At 37.7% G+C, this 19722-nt stretch overlaps 1 protein-coding gene across 1 annotated transcript in view; it reads right to left on the reverse strand.

Moving 5' to 3' along the window:
* Positions 1-19722, reverse strand: part of PDE3A (phosphodiesterase 3A) — a 311664-nt gene that overhangs the window by 26855 nt on the left and 265087 nt on the right. Inside the window, 2 exon segments of the mRNA XM_007454600.1 lie at positions 2801-2886; positions 6378-6597. Coding sequence (XP_007454662.1) covers positions 2801-2886; positions 6378-6597 — 306 coding nt within the window.

Consider the following 19722-nt stretch of genomic DNA (forward strand, 5'->3'; position numbering starts at 1 on the left):
AAAAAGCACACATTTTTTAAACCCAGTAAAATAGATGGAGTTATGATCTGTGATTTATAGGACATTCAATAATTCCTCAATAATATCGCTCAGATCAGTAGTTCCGACCTTTTAAAAATCCTATGACTTTCAAGTTACACCTTTTTTTTATTGAAGTATAGTTGATTTACAATGCTGTGTTAGTTTCTGGTATACAGCAAAGTGATTTGGTTAGACGTGTAGACATTTTCTTTTTCAAATTCTTTTCCATTATGGTTTATTACAGGATATTGAATATAGTTCCCTGTGCTATACAGTAAAACCTTGTTGCTTATCCATCTTATATATAGTAGTTTATATCTGCTAATCCCAAACTCCTAATTTATCCCTCCCCGCTTTGGTAACTTATGGTTCCCCCTTTGGTAACCATAAGTTTGTTTTCTATATCTGTGAGTCTGTTTCTGTTTTGTAAATGACTTCATGTGTATCATATAAAATCCTATGACTTTATATTTCTTTTTCCTTTATCCACGCCCCAACACACTAAACCACCTAGTAGCTGACTAGAACCTTACCTCTAGAATGGGCACATGGGTGGGAGAAATTGAGTTGACACCCAAGAACAAAGTGGTCTGTAGAACATACCAGCCATAGCATGTGCTAAAGAGCATGGCAGGTCCTATGTATCCAATCTCGATTCCTAGGTATCTGTGCTCTCTTCCTTCTCTGCCCCTCTCCACGTATCTTCCACTGCACTCGGCACTAAACTGTGCTAACCAAAGGATCAACCAGGTAATATCAAGTGTCTGAAGAACATGCTTCTGGGGTAAAGACCTCAGGAAGCTTCTCTTAGCTGAATAAAGTGCCTGAGTGAAGTTTATGGAGTGCTTGCTATGTGCCAGATACTACGGAAAGCACTTTATTTGTACTAACACATTGAATCCTCTTAACAATCCTATGAGGCAGGTTTCACTGTGTTACTATTATCCTCACTCTGCAGATAGGAAACTGAGGCACAGAAAGGCTAAGTAAATTGCCCAGGAGCATACAGCTGGTAAATTCTGTCACCAGAATTGAACTCATGAAGTCTGACCCGAGTTGCTATACTCCTGATGAAGCCTAGCTTTTTTTTCTCTCCTGTTTATTGCTTTCCATGGCCTACAAAATCTTTGCCTTTCCCTAAGTCACAAAGATATCTGCCTGTGTTTTTTTTCAGAAGTTTTATTGCTTTAGCTTTTACAGTTAGGTCTGTGCTCTATCTCAGAATAATGTTTCATATGGTGTGAAGTAGGGAGTGAGATTCATTTTTTTCCAGCCCTACTAGATTGGAAAATTGGATCTTTGTTGAAAGTTCAATGACTGTATAGGTGTGGGTCTAATGTGGGGCTTTCTACTCTATTCCATTTTATTCTGTTTGCCAGCACTACACTTATGCCAGCACTGCACTTTGTCCATTACTGTGGTTTAAGTCTTGAAGTCAGGAGACATATATCCTCTAACTTTGTTCTCCTTCTTCAAGATTGCTTTGGATAGTCTAGGTTTGTCATATGTCCTCATATTGCTGGTGAATAATGGCTTTTGTTATGTAGCCTGTTCCAATCAGGAACATTCTGTAGGACATTTCCAAGGACCCATCTTTCTCCCATCTTTCTCATGCAACAGCTTTCTAGGTTAGAATCAGACACAGTCTGAAAGTGTAACTGACAAGTTTCAATCCCAGAATTTGCAGCAAAATTAAGAAGCACACTCAAAGGCCACAGCTCTGCAGGAGACCAAAGATGATAAGGAAACACTCCCCTTATTCTATCAGCCTCAATAGAATGAGAGATGAGGGACATAGAGAAGGGAATATTCTCACTTCAGAGAGCTACAATATCAGATAAGTCTACAATATCAGGTAACTCTCAGAACACAGAACTCTTTTTGATTTTTCCTTGCCTATGTCCCCGGACCTTTGTCCATTGCCACAGCACACCATTCTCGTGGGCAAATAATCAATATTTATTGAGTATCTATCAAGAAATGCTGGAGCAGATAATTAAGAAACATTCTTAGGTCACTCTATTATCCTAAAGTCTAAAGTTCATGAAAGCCATTTTTTTCTACCTTGCAAACTTTCAGCAAACTTGGTTTTGATAGCAAGTCCCTAGGATTGCATCAGTAAAAATAAAATAATAATTATTACAGTAATTATGGCAGCAAACACTACTTACAGTGACCCAGATACTATAATAAGTGCTTTATGTGCTTTAGTAATTTAATTCTCACAATAATCCTGTTTGGTAGGTACCGTTTTTATCTCCATTCTACAGATGAAGGAACCGAGAAACAGAGATTACAGGTGAGTCAGAAGTTGAATCAGGATATAAACCAGGCTCCAATGCCTATTTTTCTGAACCTCTCTGTAATACTGCCTCAAGGAAAAAGTATGTTTTCTTCCCTAAGTTTACAGTGATCTAAGCAGGGTCATTTCTCAGGGTGTGCAATGGAGATCTCCGCAGAGTACCCTAAAATAGATGACCCTCCCATGTCCAAGATAAAATAACATTTCTGTAGAGTTCTATCCATTATATAAAATGGCCTCTCATTTCAAAAATATAGTCATTTGTGTGTAGATGTATAGAAACATTTTGGACAGCTTTGCGTCAAAATTTAACCTATGATTAACTCTAGGTAGTAGGATTATGGACGATTTTGATTTCCTTCATTGTCTTTTTAAATTTGTAATCTAAAAAATCAAAATCATGTTATCTTTTTGATCAGAAAAAACATCAAGTAAAGCAATTTCCAAGTTGAGGAACAGAATCCAATAAAGAATTACCGGTTCTGCTTGGTGTCCGAATGGCTGTCCCACTTCTCTCCAGGGGCCCATCAGCAGGAGTCCCTTGGGAATATGGTCTGCCACAGCTGAGAAATAATGGAACAGCTGTAAGTAGGTCCTTTCTTTTCAGAAAATCGTAGACACACCATGTACGTATACGTTTAGATAAGTAACAATAATCAAATATTTCTACATTCTACTTATTCGTTTGATGGAAAGAAATCATTTTGTTTTATACATGGATGTTGATATGTAGGATGCTGGTTTTTTGTTTTGTTTTTTTTTTGTGTGTGTGGGGTGCAGAGTGTGCTGTGTCAATACAAAGGATCAAAAACTCTGTTCACCTCTCATGCTCCTCCATGGTCTAGACCATACCTGAGGTGAAACTACTGGCAATATTTTTTTTTTACATTATTTAGAGAATCCTGAAATTGTCTGCTACCTATTTACAGTAGTGATTTTGGAGGTACCAATGTGTATTTGGTCAAAAATATCTTTCCCAATGGAATCCTTTTGTGTCTGCTTAAAAGCCTCATTATTAGATTTATTTCTATGGGTTATGAGATTTTATGTCCAAGGAGCCCTTTAAGAATAGATTGCATACATGAAAATAGAATAATGGTAGATTAATTTTATTTTTGCCACAAAATAAAAATTATTTTTTCAGATTGATCAGTTCCCCTGTTAAGGCTCTAAGGAAATGAATAAAGTAGACGTACATTTTGTTGAAGAGTGGATGTAAAATTGACCACAAAGGTTGCTAGTTGAGAAAGACAGGCCAAGGGAGTGCCCTGTGGGTAATGGAGAAAAATGAAGGTACTAGAGAAGTGGGCAGGGTTCTTTAACAGAGGAGGCTGGAGGATGTAGGATACTTTTGCTTTCTCAACAGTTTTGACTGTTTAATAAATTACAAAGTAACCCCACGAATGGCCTGGCAAGTTTCCTTTCTCACTTATCTTATTTAGAGAATTTATGACTAGATTTTAATTCTGTTTTTCGCTTCTAGGTTCTTTCGTTCTGCCTAATATTAGAAAGGGTCTCAGAAAGTTTTTGTTTATTTGTTATTCAGCCACAGGTTACTCACTGTAAAAGGAAAAGAGAAGAGTGATATGTTATAAGTTAATATATTAAATATCTCATCACCTTTTCCCCCTAAATTGTGTTTATATGTGTAGTAGAGATAAGCATTTCCCAATTGGAGCATTTTCATCCAAAGCAAATTTATTTTTCAAGCCTTGAATGTAAGCAGAAAGCATCACACACAAAATATTTCTAATTATGAAATCCTATCAGCCTGATTTAGGGACTCAAAAGAAAATGACAGAACCCAAGGAAAAAGCCCATAGCTGTAATTGATGGGCTTACATGTTTGGATGAAACTTGGTAAAAGAAGAGTTTATTAGTTTGAAGATTTTTCTTTGCAAGATAATACTTAAAAGGAACGTTTAAATGAGTAGTTCAAATAGACTACCTCTTTTGCCAAAAAACCAGCTTGTTGCATAGACATTACAGTGGCCAAGAGACTGGGATTCAATGCCAAATCCTTCAAGTTCAGTGGGGGAAACCATAATAATTAGTCATGTGTTTCTGGAGCTCTCTGTGCCTACATGGGTGGCTGCCTTGAAGGCAATAATAAAACATGGTTTGAATTATAGATTTATAAAGCCCAAACAAATAAAACACACACTACTGGATTTATAAACATTACTGAACAAGTAGACAGTGAAATTCCCTTGTTTTTCTCCAAAACCTCTTTTATAAAAATCCTATTACATTCTTTCTGCAAAGAATACAAAAAAATAGACTGTGGTGAGAAAAGCTAAGTGAGCGGTACATCTTTTCTGAACCTCTCTGTTCTTTTTTCAGGCGATTTATTTCTCACAAGTCTGGAGCTCACAGCGGGAGCGTCTCCCTAGAAACAAAGTGCTGGAAGCAGATGTCCTTGATGCTGGTGACTTCCCGAGGCCTCATCTTGGCTCGGGAGGCACACCACAAAAAAAGTGTTTCTTGAGGGTGTTCCACCAAACACTAGCTCTAGGGGCAATTATTGGGTGTTAACCTAAAGAAATTGGTTCTGTGGTCAAATAAAGTCAGAAATCGCCAGATGAAACAAAACTCAAGAGGTTTTCCTTTTGCAGGACTTCTCAGAGCTTTAAATAAAGTGAGGTGTGTTGTGAATCACTAAGAGGCAAATATGATAGGCCTGTTTTACCACAGAGCATACTTTTTTGGGGGGGATAAAAGATGGGATTAACATCCCGCAGAAATTATTTTATTAAAAATGCTATTATATAGAAGGCAGCAGAATAAATTTTGGATGGTGGAATAACTTTTCACTCTGGTCCTGGCCAAACAAACATAAGTGATTTTCCCTTTGAAACTATTTGTAAAGAGAAAGGAAGGAAAAATAAAGATTATAAAAAGAAATAATCATTTAACATAGAATTTCTGAACAAACGATCAGAAAATGAAATTTGTGAGGCTTAAATCTGAATTCATTGATCAAGCCTGGGCCTGTGACCCAAGATTTGATATTAGAAGACTAACATGTAACTAATTTATTCAAACAGTTATCCTCATTAACCTTAGGGGGAAAAATACCATTTTATTCAAGGCGCTCTCACGATTATAACTTAGTTTTAAAACACTCAACTCTTTTCTACTTAAAAAAAGATTGTAGGGCTTTCCTGGTGGCGCAGTAGTTGAGAGTCCACCTGCCGATGCAGGGGACACGGGTTCGTGCCCCAGTCCGGGAAGATCCCACGTGCCGTGGAGCGGCTGGGCCCATGAGCCATGGCCGCTGAGCCTGCGTGTCCGGAGCCTGTGCTCCGCAACAGGAGAGGCCACAACAGTGAGAGTACCGCAAAAAAAAAAAAAGATTGTAATGCTTTAAGATCAGTTATTCAAGATAAAGGTATTACTGAAGAACAATAATATGTTAATCAGTAAGAGGAGGTATTTATTTCTTAGTGACCATGTGGGCAAAATAGTCTTATCACACTAGGCTCTTTTTTCTTATCCCCTGTAATAGACAATACTCTGTCATTCAGTTTCAATAGGACAGAGCAGCACAAGCAATTGCTTCACTGTATTCAGAGATCCATTTGAGTCCAGCCATAATGTGCCATGTGTTATCTGCATATTTTTAAAGCGTTAAAATGGGAATTGCAAACTTAAGATAAAAAGAAGTACCTTTAAAATCAATATAAAATCCTCCCTGGAGAACAAGTAAAAAATATCCCAACAAAATATCAAATTATACCAAATGACTTGATATGAGTCTTTAATTATATGGTTTATGCATCCTCCATCAGCAAGCAGACAAAACGACATTATTTTGTATCATCTCCAAAGATTAGCTGTATGGTCTATATGGACTCGCAAATTTCTGTTAATGGAAAAGCACTGAAAAGTTTCTCTGCCAGTCTATTCAACACAAATCACATTAACTGTACTTTCTTGTCAACTACTTTGGGCAACCTACACGGAGGTGCGTGGACTGGTGGTGAGTGTTCCTAAGAGGAAAACCAGTATTAGTTTTATTATTAAACTCCAGCTAACAATATGAATTCCTTACCTGCTACATATAACAGGTGGAGTCAGGATCTGAGGAGAAAGGTCAGGGGCACTCTGAGTGTAAGTTACAGCCCTGTGAGAACTTAGGCCTTGTTTGGCAGTTGCATCGGCAGATTCTGGAAACTGCACTGCAGAAATTTTGCTGACTGGGCTGCTGGCAGGGGTCCCATGGAGAGGTGAGGAAGAGGGTGAGGAAAGAGGTGAAATTTTCACTAGGGAACCTAAGAAAGAAAGAGAGTTATTAAGTCCTAAATAAATGTCTTTGAAAGTCAAAACTGCAACTTTTTTTTTTTAAACATCTTTATTGGAGTATAATTGCTTTACAATGTTGTGTTAGTTTCTGCTGTATAACAAAGTTAATCAGTTATATGTATACACATATCCCCATATCCCCTCCCTCTTGCATCTCCCTCCCTCTCACCCTCCCTATCCCACCCCTCTAGGTGGTCACAGAGCACGGAGCTGATCTTCCCATGCGATGCAGCTGCTTCCCACTAGCTATCTATTTTACATTTGGTAGTGTATATATGTCCATGCCACTCTCTCACTTTGCCCCAGCTAACTCTTCCCCCTCCCCGTGACCTCAAGTCCATTCTCTACGTCTGTGTCTTTATTCCTGTCCTGCCCCTGGGTTCTTCAGAACCAGTTTTTTGTTTTTTTTTTTTTAGATTCCATATATATGCGTTAGCATACAGTATTTGTTTTTCTCTTTCTCACTTACTTCACTCTGAAGGACAGACTCTAGGTCCATCCACCTCACTACAAATAACTTAATTTCATTTACTTTTATGGCTGAGTAATATTCCACTGTATATATGTGCCACATCTTCTTTATCCATTCATCCTTCGATGGACACTTAGGATGCTTCCATGTCCTGGCTACTGTAAACAGAGCTGCAATGAACACTGTGGTACATGACTCTTTTTGAATTATGGTTTTCACAGGGTATATGGCCAGTACTGGGATTGATGGGTTATATGACAGTTCTATTTTTAGTTTTTTAAGAAACTTCCATACTGTTCTCCATAGTAGCTGTATCAATTTACATGCCCACCAACAGTGCAAGAGGCTTCCCTTTTCTCCATACCCACTCCAGCACTTATTGTTTGTAGATTTTTTGATGATGGCCATTCTGACTGGTGTGAGGTGATACCTAATTGTAGTTTTGTTTGCATTTATCTAATGATTAGTGATGTTGAGCATCCTTTCATGTGTTTGTTTGCAATCTGTATCTCTTCTTTGGAGAAATGTCTGTTTAGGTCTTCTGCCCATTTTTGGATTGGGTTGTTTGTTTTTTTGATATTGAGCTGTGTGACCTGTTTGTAAAATTTGGAGATTAATCCTTTGTCAGTTGCTTCATTTGCAAATATTTTCTCCCATTTTGAGGGTTGTCTTTTTGTCTTGTTTATGGCTTCCTTTGCTGTGCAAAAGCTTTTAAGTTTCAGTAGGTCCCATTTGTTTATTTTTTTTTTTAATTTCCATTTCTCCAGGAGGTGAGTCAAAAAGGATCTTGCTATGATTTATGTGATAGAGTGTTCTGCCTATGTTTTCCTCTAAGAGTTTTATAGTGTGTGGCCTTACGTTTAGATCTTTAATCCATTTTCTGTTTATTTTTGTGTATATTGTTACAGAGTGTTCTAATTTCATTCCTTTACATGTGGCTGTCTTTTCTCCATTGTATATTCTTGCCTCCTTTATCAAAGATAAGGTGACCATATGTGCGTGGGTTTATCTCTGGGCTTTCTATCCTGTTCCATTGATCTATATTTCTGTTTTTGTGCCAGTAACATACGGTCTTGATTACTGTAGCTTTTTTTATAGTCTGAAGTCATGGAGCCTGATTCCTCCAGCTCTGTTTTTCATTCTCAAGATGGCTTTGGCTATTTGGGGTCTTTTGTGTTTCCATACAAATTGTGAAATTTTTTGTTCTAGTTCTGTGAAAGATGCCATTGGTAGTTTGATAGGGATTGTATTGAATCTGTAGGTTGCTTTGGGTAGTATAGTCATTTTCACAATGTTGATTCTTCCAATCCAAGAACATGCTATTTCTCTCCATCTGTTGGTAGCATCTCTAATTTCTTTCATCAGTATCTTATAGTTTTCTGCATACAGGTCTTTTATCTCCTTAGGTAGGTTTATTCCTAGGTATTTTATTCTTTTTGTTGCAATGGTAAATGGGAGTGTTTCCTTAATTTCTCCTTCAGATTTTTCATCATTAGTGTATAGGAATGCAAGAGATTTTTGTGCATTAATTTTGCATCCTGCTACATTACCAAGTTCATTGATTGGCTCTAGTAGTTTTCTGGTAGCATCTTTAGGATTCTCTATGTATAGTATCATGTCATCTGCAAACAGTGAAAGCTTTACTTCTTCTTTTCCGATTTGGATTCCTTTTACTTCTCTTTCTTCTCTGATTGCTGTGGCCTAAACTTCCAAAACTATGTTGAATAACAGTGGTGAGAGTGGACAACCTTGTCTTGTTCCTGATATTAGGAGAAATGGTTTCAGATTTTCACCATTGAGAACGATGTTGGCTGTGGGTTTGTCGTATATGGCCTTTATTATGTTGAGGAAAGTTCCCTCTATGCCTACTTTCTGGAGGGCTTTTATCATAAATGGTTGTTGAATTTTGTTGAAAGCTTTTTCTGCATTTATTGAGATGATCATATGGTTTTTCTCCTTCAATTTGTTAATATGGTTTATCACATTGATTGATTTGCGTATACTGAAGAATCCTTGCATTCCATAAACCCCACTTGATCATGGTGTATGATCCTTTTAATGTGCTGTTGGATTCTGTTTGCTAGTATTTTGTTGAGGATTTTTGCATCTATGTTCATCAGTGATATTGGCCTGATTGATGGTGGCCTCATAGAATGAGTTTGGGAGTGTTCCTCCCTCTGCTATATTTTGGAAGAGTTTGAGAAGGATAGGTGTTAGCTCTTCTCTAAATGTTCGATAGAACTCGCCTGTGAAGCCATCTGGTCCTGCGCTTTTGTTTGTTGGAGGATTTTTAATCACAGTCTCAATTTCAGTGCTTGCGATTGGTCAGTTTATATCTTCTATTTCTTCCTGGTTCCGTCTCGGAAGGTTGTGCTTTTCTAAGAATTTGTCCATTTCTTCCAGGTTGTCCATTTTATTGGCATAGGGTTCCTTGCAGCAATCTCTCATGATCCTTTGTATTTCTGCAGTGTCAGTTGTTACTTCTCCTTTTTCATTTCTAATTCTGTTGATTTGAGTGTTCTCCCTTTTTTTCTTGATGAGTCTGGCTAATGGTTTATCAATTTTGTTTATCTTCTCAAAGAACCAGCTTTTAGTTTTATTGATCTTTGCTATCATTTCCTTCATTTCTTTTTCATTTATTTCTGATCTGATCTTTATGATTTCTTTCCTTCTTCTAACTTTGGGATTTTTTTGTTCTTCTTTCTCTAATTGCTTTAGGTGTAAGGTTAGATTGTTTATTTGACATGTTTTTTGTTTCTTGAGGTAGGAGTGTATTGCTGTAAACTTCCCTCTTAGAACTGCTTTTGCTGCATCCCACAGGTTTTGGCTTGTCGTGTTTTCATTGTCATTTGTTTCCAGATATTTTTTGATTTCCCCTTTGATTTCTTCAGGGATCTCTTGGTTATTTAGTAGTGTATTGTTTAGCCTCCATGTGTTTGTATTCTTTACAGACTTTTTCCTGTAATTGATATGTAGTCTCATAGCATTGTGGTCAGAAAAGATACTTGATATGATTTCAATTTTCTTAAATTTACCAAGGCTTGATTTGTGACCCAAGATATGATCTATCCTGGAGAATGTTCCATGAACACTTGAGAAGAGAGTGTATTCTATTGTTTTTGGATGGAATGTCCTATAAATATCAATTAAGTCCATCTTGTTTAATGTATCATTTAAAGCTTATGTTTCCTTATTTATTTTCATTCTGGATGATCTGTCCATTGGTGACAGTGGGGTGTTAAAGTCCCCTACTATGATTGTGTTACCGTCAATTTCCCCTTTTATGCCTTATGTATTGAGGGGCTCCTATGCTGGGTACATACATATTTACAATCATTACATCTTCTTGGATTGATCCTTTGATAATTCTGTAGTATCCTTCTTTGTCTCTTGTAATAGTCTTTATTTTAAAGTCTATTTTGTCTGATATGAGAATTGCTACTCCAGCCTTCTTTTGATTTCCATTTACATGGAATATCTTTTTCCATCCCCTCACTTTCAGTCTGTATGTGTCCCTAGGTCTGAAGTGGGTCTCTTGTACACAGCATATAATATGGTTTGTATCTATTCAGCCAATCTATGTCTTCTGGCTGGAGCATTTAATCCATTTACATTTAAGGTAGTTATCAATATGTATGTTCCTATTCCCATTTTCTTAATTGTTTTGGGTTTGTTATTGTAGGTCTTTTCCTTCTCTTGTGTTTTCTGCCTAGAGAAGTTCCTTTAGCATTTGTTGTAAAGCTGGTTTTGTGGTGCTGAATTCTCTTAAATTTTGTTTGTCTGTAAAGGTTTTAATTTCTCCATCAAATCTGAATGAGATCCTTGCTGGGTAATCTTGGTTATAGGTTTTTCCCTTTCATCAGTTTAAATATGTCCTGCCACTTGCTTCTGGCTTGCAGAGTTTCTGCTGAAAGATCAGCTGTTAACCTTGTGGAGATCCCCTTGTATGTTATTTGTTGTTTTTCCCTTGCTGCTTTTAATATTTTTTCTTTGTATTTAATTTTAATAGCTTGATTAATATGTGTCTTGGCGTGTTTCTCCTTGGATTTATCCTGAATGGGACTCTCTGCACTTCCTGGACTTGACTATTTCCTTTCCCATATTAGGGAAGTTTTCAACTATAATCTCTTCAAATATTTTCTCAGTCCCTTTCTTTTTCTCTTCTTCTTCTAGAACCCCTATAATTCGAATGTTGGTCCATTTAATGTTGTCCCAGAGGTCTCTGAGACTGTCCTCAATTCTTTTCACTCTTTTTCTTTATTCTGTTCTGCAGTAGTTATTTCCACTATTTTATCTTCCAGGTCACTTATCTGTTCTTCTGCCTCAGTTATTCTGCTGTTGATTCCTCCTAGAGGATTTTTAATTTCTTTTATGGTGCTGTTCATCATTGTTTGTTTGTTCTTTAGTTCTTCTAGGTCCTTGTTAAACATTTCTTGTATTTTCTCCATTCTATTTCCAAGATTTTGGATCATCTTTACTATATTTATTCTGAATTCTTTTTCAGGTAGACTGACTATTTCCTCTTCATCTGTTTGGTCTGGTGAATTTTTACTTTGCTCCTTCATCTGCTGTGTGTTTCTCCGACTTCTCATTTTGCTTAACTTACTGTGATTGGGGTCTCCTTTTCGCAAGCTGCAGGTTTGTAGTTCCTGTTGTTTTTGGTGTCTGCCCCCAGTGGCTAAGGTTGGTTTAGTGGGTTGTGTAGGCCTCCTCATGGAGCAGACTGGTGCCTGTGTTCTGGTGGATGAGGCTGGATCTTGTTTTTCTGGTGGGCCAGACCGCATCTGGTGCTGTGTTTTGGGGTGTCTGTGACCTGATTATGATTTTAGGCAGCCTCTCTGCTAATGAGTGGGGTTGTATTCCTGTCTTGCTAGTTGTTTGGCATAGGTTGTCCAGCACTGTAGCTTGCTGCTCGTTATGTGGAGATCTCAGGGAGAGCTTTCACCATTTCATATTATGTGGAGCCAGGAGGTCTCTGGTGGACCGATGTCCTGAACTCGGCTCTTCCACCTAAGAGGCACAGGCCTGACACCCAGCCAGAGCACCAAGACCCTTTCAGCCACACGGCTCAGAAGAAAAGGTACAAAAAAAGAAAGAATGAAAAAAAAATAAAGTTATTTTAAAATTTTTAAAAAATAATTTAAAAGAAAGAAAGAAGAGAGCAACCAAACCAAAACAGAAATCCACTAATGATAACAAGTGCTAAAAACTATACTAAAAAAAAAAACCAAAAAACAATGGACAGACAAAAGCCTAGGACAAATGATAAAAGCAAAGCTCTACAGACAAAATCACACAAAGAAGCATACACATACAACTCACAAAAAGAGAAAAAGAAATATATATATATATCTATATATATAAAAAAAGGAAGAGAGCAACCAGATCAATAAACAAATCTACCAACGGTAATAAACTCTAAATACTAAACTAAGATAAACATAAAACCAGAAACAAATTAGATGCAGAAAGCAAATCCCAAGTCTACAGTTGCTCCCAAAGTCCACCACCTCAATTTTGGGAGGATTTTTTGTCTATTTAGTTATTCCAGAGATGCAGGGTACATCAAGTTGATTGTGGAGCTTTAATCCACTGCTTCTGCGGCTGCTGGGAGAGATTTCCCTTTCTCTTCTTTGTTCTCACAGCTCCAGGGGTTCAGATTTGGATTTTGCCCCACCTCTGCGTGTAGGTCGCCTGAGGGCGTCTGTTCTTTGCTCGGACAGGATGGGGTTAAAGGAGCAGCTGATTCAGGCGCTCTGGCTCACTCAGGCCGGGTTGCAGGGCGCAGGGGGGATGGAGGGGTATGGAACTCAGGGCAAGCCTGAGGCAGCAGACACCAGCATGACGTTGCAATAGCCTGAGGCGCGCCCCAAATTGCAACTCTTAAGCTTCACCTTGGACTCCTTTTAACCTAGTAAGGACCAGGAGAGTACTCAGGCCACTGGGCCAATCTCCTCTGTGTGCCACCATCTGAAGACAGGATGCACAGTGCGGGCATCTCCACAGCATGGAATACGAGGAATGAATCATCATGAAAAATCAGTGGCAATGTTGGCAAGTTCAGTTAAAGCCTTGGTGTCCTGGAGTAACTTCAAAACAGAAGGATATTATTATTTTTTTTAATTATTAGGGCTTCCCTGATGATGCAGTGGTTAAGAATCTGCCTGCCAATGCAGGGTACACGGGTTCGATCCCTGGCCCGGGAAGATCTCACATGCCGTGGAGCAATAAAGTCCGTGCACCACAACTACTGAGCTCTAGAGCCCGAGAGCCACAACTACTGAGCCCACGTGCCTAGAGCCCATGTTCCGCAACAAAAGAAGCCACGACAGTGAGAAGCCCGTGCACCACAATGAAGAGTAGCCCTGGCTTGCCGCAACTAGAGAAGCCCATGCGCATCAACGAAGACCCAACATAGCCAAAAATAAAAACAAATAAATATTTATTGGCATACAGTTGATTTACAATGCTGTGTTAATTTCAGGTGTAAAGTGAATCAGTTATACATATACATATATCCACTCTTTTTCGTTTTTTAGATTCTTTTCCCATATAGGCCATTACAGAGTATTGAGTTCCCTGTGCTAAACAGCAGGTTATTATTAATCTACTTTATATATAGTAGTGTGTATATATCAGTCCTGATCTACCAATTTATCCCTCCCCCACTCACCCCTGGTAACCACAGTTTGTTTTCTACATCTGTGACTCTACTTCTGTTTTGTAAATAAGGTCATCTGTACCCTTTTATTTAAGATGCCACATAAAAGTGATATGATATTTGTCTTCTGCAGAAGGATATTATTTTCTCCTCCTATTTTTGTTTCTTCTTGGCATTCTGACCTGATGATATCAATAGTTAACAGTTTCTCATGTGTTTGCCCTCTCTTGGGTTGTGAGGTTTTTAGCAGCAATAGGGTCTGCCACTGTTTTCAACATTAATGTATCTGGAGCAGAGTTTTTTAGCAGGCATTGGTTGCTTAAAATATATCAAGGAAGACGATGCATTTTTGAGAGGCAACTGGCTTTATTAACCATCCATGTTTTCAGTGAAACTACTTTTTGTGCATCAGACAGTACTTTGATCAGCATCGTTTCTGAAGGAAACATTTAAAAATGGAATATGATCCATTTCAGATTAAACAATAGGCCTCAAGCTCAAATTATAAGTGTGGATATTTGTGCCAAACTGCGTTTACTCTCGATTGTGAAAATTTTACAAAACGCTGGCTCTGATTTCCAAGTGCTGAGGTTTGAGGATGGGATGCTGTCTTTTGAAGTTACTCTCTCCAAACACAGAGAAGGCAGCCTGCACTAAAACTGAAGAAAAGAGAGAAAATACTTCTGAACAACTACCTGCTTACTAATTTTCATGATTGCCTGGCTGAACAATCTACTGTAAAGCAAATGAAATGAAATCAGGTAATGAAATTGCTTTAGGCAATTCCTTAATTATTTTGATAACTAACTGTGAGTTTGGGGATAGTTTTCTACCACTTTTTAAGAGTATTTGAAAGCCCGTGGGAGCACCATCCATTTCTGTCTTGACACAATATATTTTCTGAAGGTAATTTATGAGAGGAGTGATTTTCTTCATTGCTAATTTTTAATAGCTGCCAGCTGATCCTCTCAGAGATGTGCAATTCACTCTTAAAACACAAATTTAAAAATCCACTCGATGATTAGAGTTCTTGGAACTCATGGATTAACTAAACTTAAACAAATAAGCAGAACTTCAGACTCCAGACTCACTGCCTGGGATGAAATTTAAAATAAACCTTGTAACAGAGGAAAAGCGCTTTGCTTTTGCAGTGCTGTTAGGCTACATATTTTGAACGCTCCTAACAAGCAGGGGTCTTGGCAACACCATGAAGAGCGGGGGTATTTTTATTCTGTAGGTGAGAAGATAAAGGTATAAACATATAAGTTTCTTTTTTCTCAAGCCAAACTATTTCTCACAGTGTGCCTTATCATGGTTTACTTGAAGTTTTAAAAACAGAAAGGGTTAGGAATGCTGTAGGAAATGGCCATATATTTACATATATTAGTCTTCAAATAGATGGAGAGATATAAGTGCAGATAATAACCAAATACTCTTTCTAGAAAGGAGAGGCTGCAAATAAAATTATTTCACAGGAACAGCATATTCTTGTAAGTCTTCAAAAACAATTATTCTCTAAGATTTTTTAAAGTGTAATCATGCCTAAAGTTAGAGAGATGAAGTTTATGACCTTTGAAGTCTCACCCAGCCTTCTGTTTCACACACACATCTATACATTCATACACACACACACACGAAGGAACTCTGATGAACAGTCACACTCTCAAACATATTTATCTTCACTTTCTATTTGAATAATTTTAAGAGATTCCAGGAAAAAGACACAGCACATGAAATACAAACTTTTGGATGATTCAGACCACCCTAATGTGAAATACTTAAAATTAAAACATTTAAAAATTTTAAACATGACTTTAAAAAGTTCTAAAGTACCAACTCCTTTGAGTAATTGCGTCTTTAACTCCATGCTCCTGAGAACAGGAGAAAATGTGTATCAAGACACAAGGAACGTTGGGCAATCAAAAGGAAATGATAAATAATACTGGAGGGAAATGATTTAAGTGAATCCATGTGTTTGTGTTGTAAAACTCAGTTTTAGTTGAACGAAAAAGGGACTAGTATGTCTGATAAATACATGCCTCTTTTCCACGCCCACAGGAAAATAGACAGCCCTAATATTTTTCCAAAACAAAAAAGTATCTAAAGTATAGAGATAAAAAAAAAAATCACAATGCCATAATTAAAGTTCTCTCTCACTTCAAATTTTCCATAGGCAAAACTCAGTCTAACTTGTAGGTGTAGAGATATCTGTAATAGTTGTAATAGGATGATAAGAATGATAAAATTTATAGGAATCTGGAAAGGGACTACTTGCTGCAGATGTGATAAGCATGAAATTAGATTATAAAAGCAGAATGACAGAAAAGCATCTCGACATATTCAGTGACTCATAATAGAAAAGCAAGATTGAAAATGAAAATTATATTTAAATCTCCCATTTTTAGGCTTTAATCAAAGGATTCCTATGTGATTTCATCCATTTATTTTATATTAGTAACTGCATAATAATTGGTTGCGTTTCAACTGTTTAAATGAACGTTGACTGATGGAGCCAGAGGACACACTGTTTACTTGATTTGCGCAAAGAACAGATTTCATTAGTCCTGTCTGGAAACAGGTCATTTATCTTCCAGTGTTTCTGTTCTTTCAGTTTATGCTTGCATCCCCCTACCTCTCTTGCCTCCTGCTTCTTATTTTCCTCCTTAGATTCTCTGCACACTTTATTTAAGTCCATTTCCTTAGACTCTTTGCCACATAAAGGGGCTTTTCTCAGCCCCTTCCCACAGTTTTCTTGAAAACTGGGTGGCAACCACTGTCACTTACATCACACCTACTTAGGGAATCAACCCCACCTTGCCATCTACGCAGGGAAACGAGCTTATAAAACAGAAAGGACCATCTGATCAGGAAGAAGTATGATTGAATTTCAGCTCTCTGATTCTTGCTGGATATTTTTCTCCCTTTTGGCAGGCTTTCAGGGATTTGTTTAGTTGAATTCAGCACGCATAGGATATAGGTTATTTTATAAATATTTAGCTCTGCTGTGACAGCAGTCTAAAGATGGCACAATGCAAAATCCCTTCCAAAGTAATCAATGATGGAGATTTTTTTAAGTACTTTAAGGCTCTTGCCATTCCCGTGGCTCTCATCTCCACCATCTGCCTTGGTGGTATCTTCCGTGGACATTCTTTTCCTTTCACACTCTGCCCTTCTTGAGTGCAGGCATAGGAAGTCGGGGGCAGGACACAGAATATGAAGCTGTTCCTCACATCTGTCCCATCATTTTCTCCGTTATTTCCAGTGAATATGCTATAATCCTAAATTTCTATCTTCGTGACTTTACCATGTTGGTTATTTTAAGAATTTTAATTTTATGACCTAAATGAAGAAACTGAGAGACAGAAAACCAAATCCTTTCATTATCTTGTCCTCAGCCAAGGAAAAGCCCCCAAAATCCTAATTTTAAATTATCTTAATTTGTCATCCTCATTTTTTTTTCTAGTAAGTCTTTAGGACAAAAGAAAGAATTCTGGACTAATTGTGTGGCCTTGGGAAAGTTACTCAATATTTCTGTGCCTCAATTTCCTTATCTGAGCCTGTCTTCTGAGCTATACAAGAATGTAGAACACAAATTCATACGTCATCTCTCGGGTTACATATTATTACTGTCTAATATTTTAATTCTTTCCATTAAAAATCTTTTAAAAATACCCACAGATCTCGAAATACTATTATTTACACATATAATGTTTGTCTGGATGGAATCATGGTTTTCAAATTTATGTGTTCACGATTTTTATTAGATCTCAGACTTTTTCTCTGCAATTTTTTTTTCTTTTTCTAGAATACATCCATCATACATTCCTTTAGTTAAGATCTGGTAGGTGGTAAGGTTTTGACTTACCTGAAGGTATCTTTAACTCATTCCTAGTCTTCTGAGATAGATTTTCCCCACACACAATTTTAGGTTGACTATTATATTCTCTCAGAAGTTTGAGGAAAATATTTTCCTGTGTTCTGACACCCTTTATTTGTGACAGTTCAACTCTCAGACTGACTAAAAGGTAATGTATCTTTTCTCTTGCTAAGTTTAAGATTTCTTTTCATCTTTGGTGTTCTGTAGTTTCATTGTTTTGTGTCTATGTGTGAATTTTTTTTACTCTTTCCTCTCCTCAAATAGTTTATGTTCCCTATCCTCTACTAAAACTATGATCATGTATATTACACTTTCTAATTCCTTCTCCTATATCTCTTAGAATCTTTTATATTTTCCAGTTTCTCATCTACATTTCATTCCATGGAATTTCTTCACATTCTCTGCCTTCCAGTTTACTAATTCTCCCTTCAGTAGTCTTTTATACCATTTAACCTATCATATTTCCCTGATTACATTTCCAAAAGACATTTAGCTGCCCTACAATTATGTCTTCTCTCATTGCTATTTTTTATGACCTCATGTTTTTCTTTAAACATTTGAGTACTTTTTTATCACTTAAATATCTCAACACTTTTAGAGATCTGTACAGGGTTTTTTTTTTTTTCCTGTTTTCTCTAATTCGTGGTGCTTTCTTGCATGTTTACAGTGATCTTGGTTGTAAGCTCCAGTTTGCTTGAACTTGATATGTTGGGGTTGCATGGCCCTTAACTGGTGATGCTTTCCTCCAAAAATTATCTGTACATATTTTTGTAGGGAGCCAAGGGGTCCTTCTGAATTAGAACCACTTCAGTGCCCCTTTAAAAGTCTCAGGTTTAATGTGGAATGCTCAAATTCAGTTCCTCCACCTTGCTGGGGTCCCAAATGAGTCTCTGCATTCCTGAGCTCATCTGCATTTGCCCTCAGTGCAATCCCAGTTTAAGTATTTGCCCACATTGTCCTGTTCCTGACCCTAGTGAAAGCTCAATTCTAATCCTCAGGTCATGAATGACCTGTAAGTTACAAAAAAAAAAAAAAAAGTAATGAACATTTCTAAAGAGCAGAGAGAACCAGATTAATTTTTGGAAAATCAGATTACCGTTCATGGTTTCTTTCAGTAATGCAATGCCAATAAAATGGTACTTTGTGGAGGAAGTGTCTTCCTACACTCAACAGTAGAGATTTAAGCCAAGTCAGTGCTTAAATGGTTTCAAGGAATAGTTACCAGTATAAAGTGGGTGATCAAAGGGGAAAGAAAGTACTCAATTTTCTCTTCTAGATGTATGAAACAACAACAGAAGTCCTTCCTTAAGTTAGTCCTTCCTTTTAAAATTAAGTTTAGGGCTTCCCTAGTGGCGCAGTGCTTGAGAGTCCGCCTGCCGATGCAGGAGACGCGGGTTCGTGCCCCGTTTCGGGAAGATCCCACATGCCAAAAAAAAAAATTAAGTTTATATTTCAAGGCGGTCTCTTGAAATGTTAGTGGAATATGAGCACTGGTTCTCTAACCCTTTACAGAAACACTGCCACTTCAGGGCTTCTGCTTCTGGCTATGATGCAGTAAATCCATGCTTCTTTGAGAACAAATAGAAAAGTTGAGTTAAAAATTTAAAAAGCGATCGAGGGAAGGCAAACCAATTCTGAGAGACTAGGTTTCCAAATAGAAGAGACCCTCAGAAGGGTGAGCCAAAACCCTGTGAACCGTTATTCCATCCAGAGCGTTATTTACTGACCATTGGCATGGAACAAAAGGTTAAGAATCCAGGCAGAGGGATGCAGTTATTAGGAAGGCAAGCCAACAGAGCTTTTAGTAATGTCATGAGGCTGATGACACAAACATTGGAGTTTGGGGCTGCCATGGCAGCCAGAACTTGAATGTCTAACAGCCCAGTGGGAAGAGGGCAGCTTTCCCCTTGAGCCATTTGGTGAATTCTTGAGCTGCTTGAAGATTAAGAAGCTAAGTGGGGAGCTACTGAAAATCTCAGTCGAGTTTTCTGCGACACTGAGAGGTGAAAACTTGGAGTTAGAACATTCCAAGAAGGAGAGGTCAGAGTAGATACCCCAGACTCTCAACTGGGATTGAAGGAGAG

This window comes from Lipotes vexillifer, unplaced genomic scaffold (genome assembly GCF_000442215.2).
Source record: "Lipotes vexillifer unplaced genomic scaffold, Lipotes_vexillifer_v1.1 scaffold559, whole genome shotgun sequence".
NCBI lineage: Eukaryota > Metazoa > Chordata > Mammalia > Artiodactyla > Lipotidae > Lipotes > Lipotes vexillifer.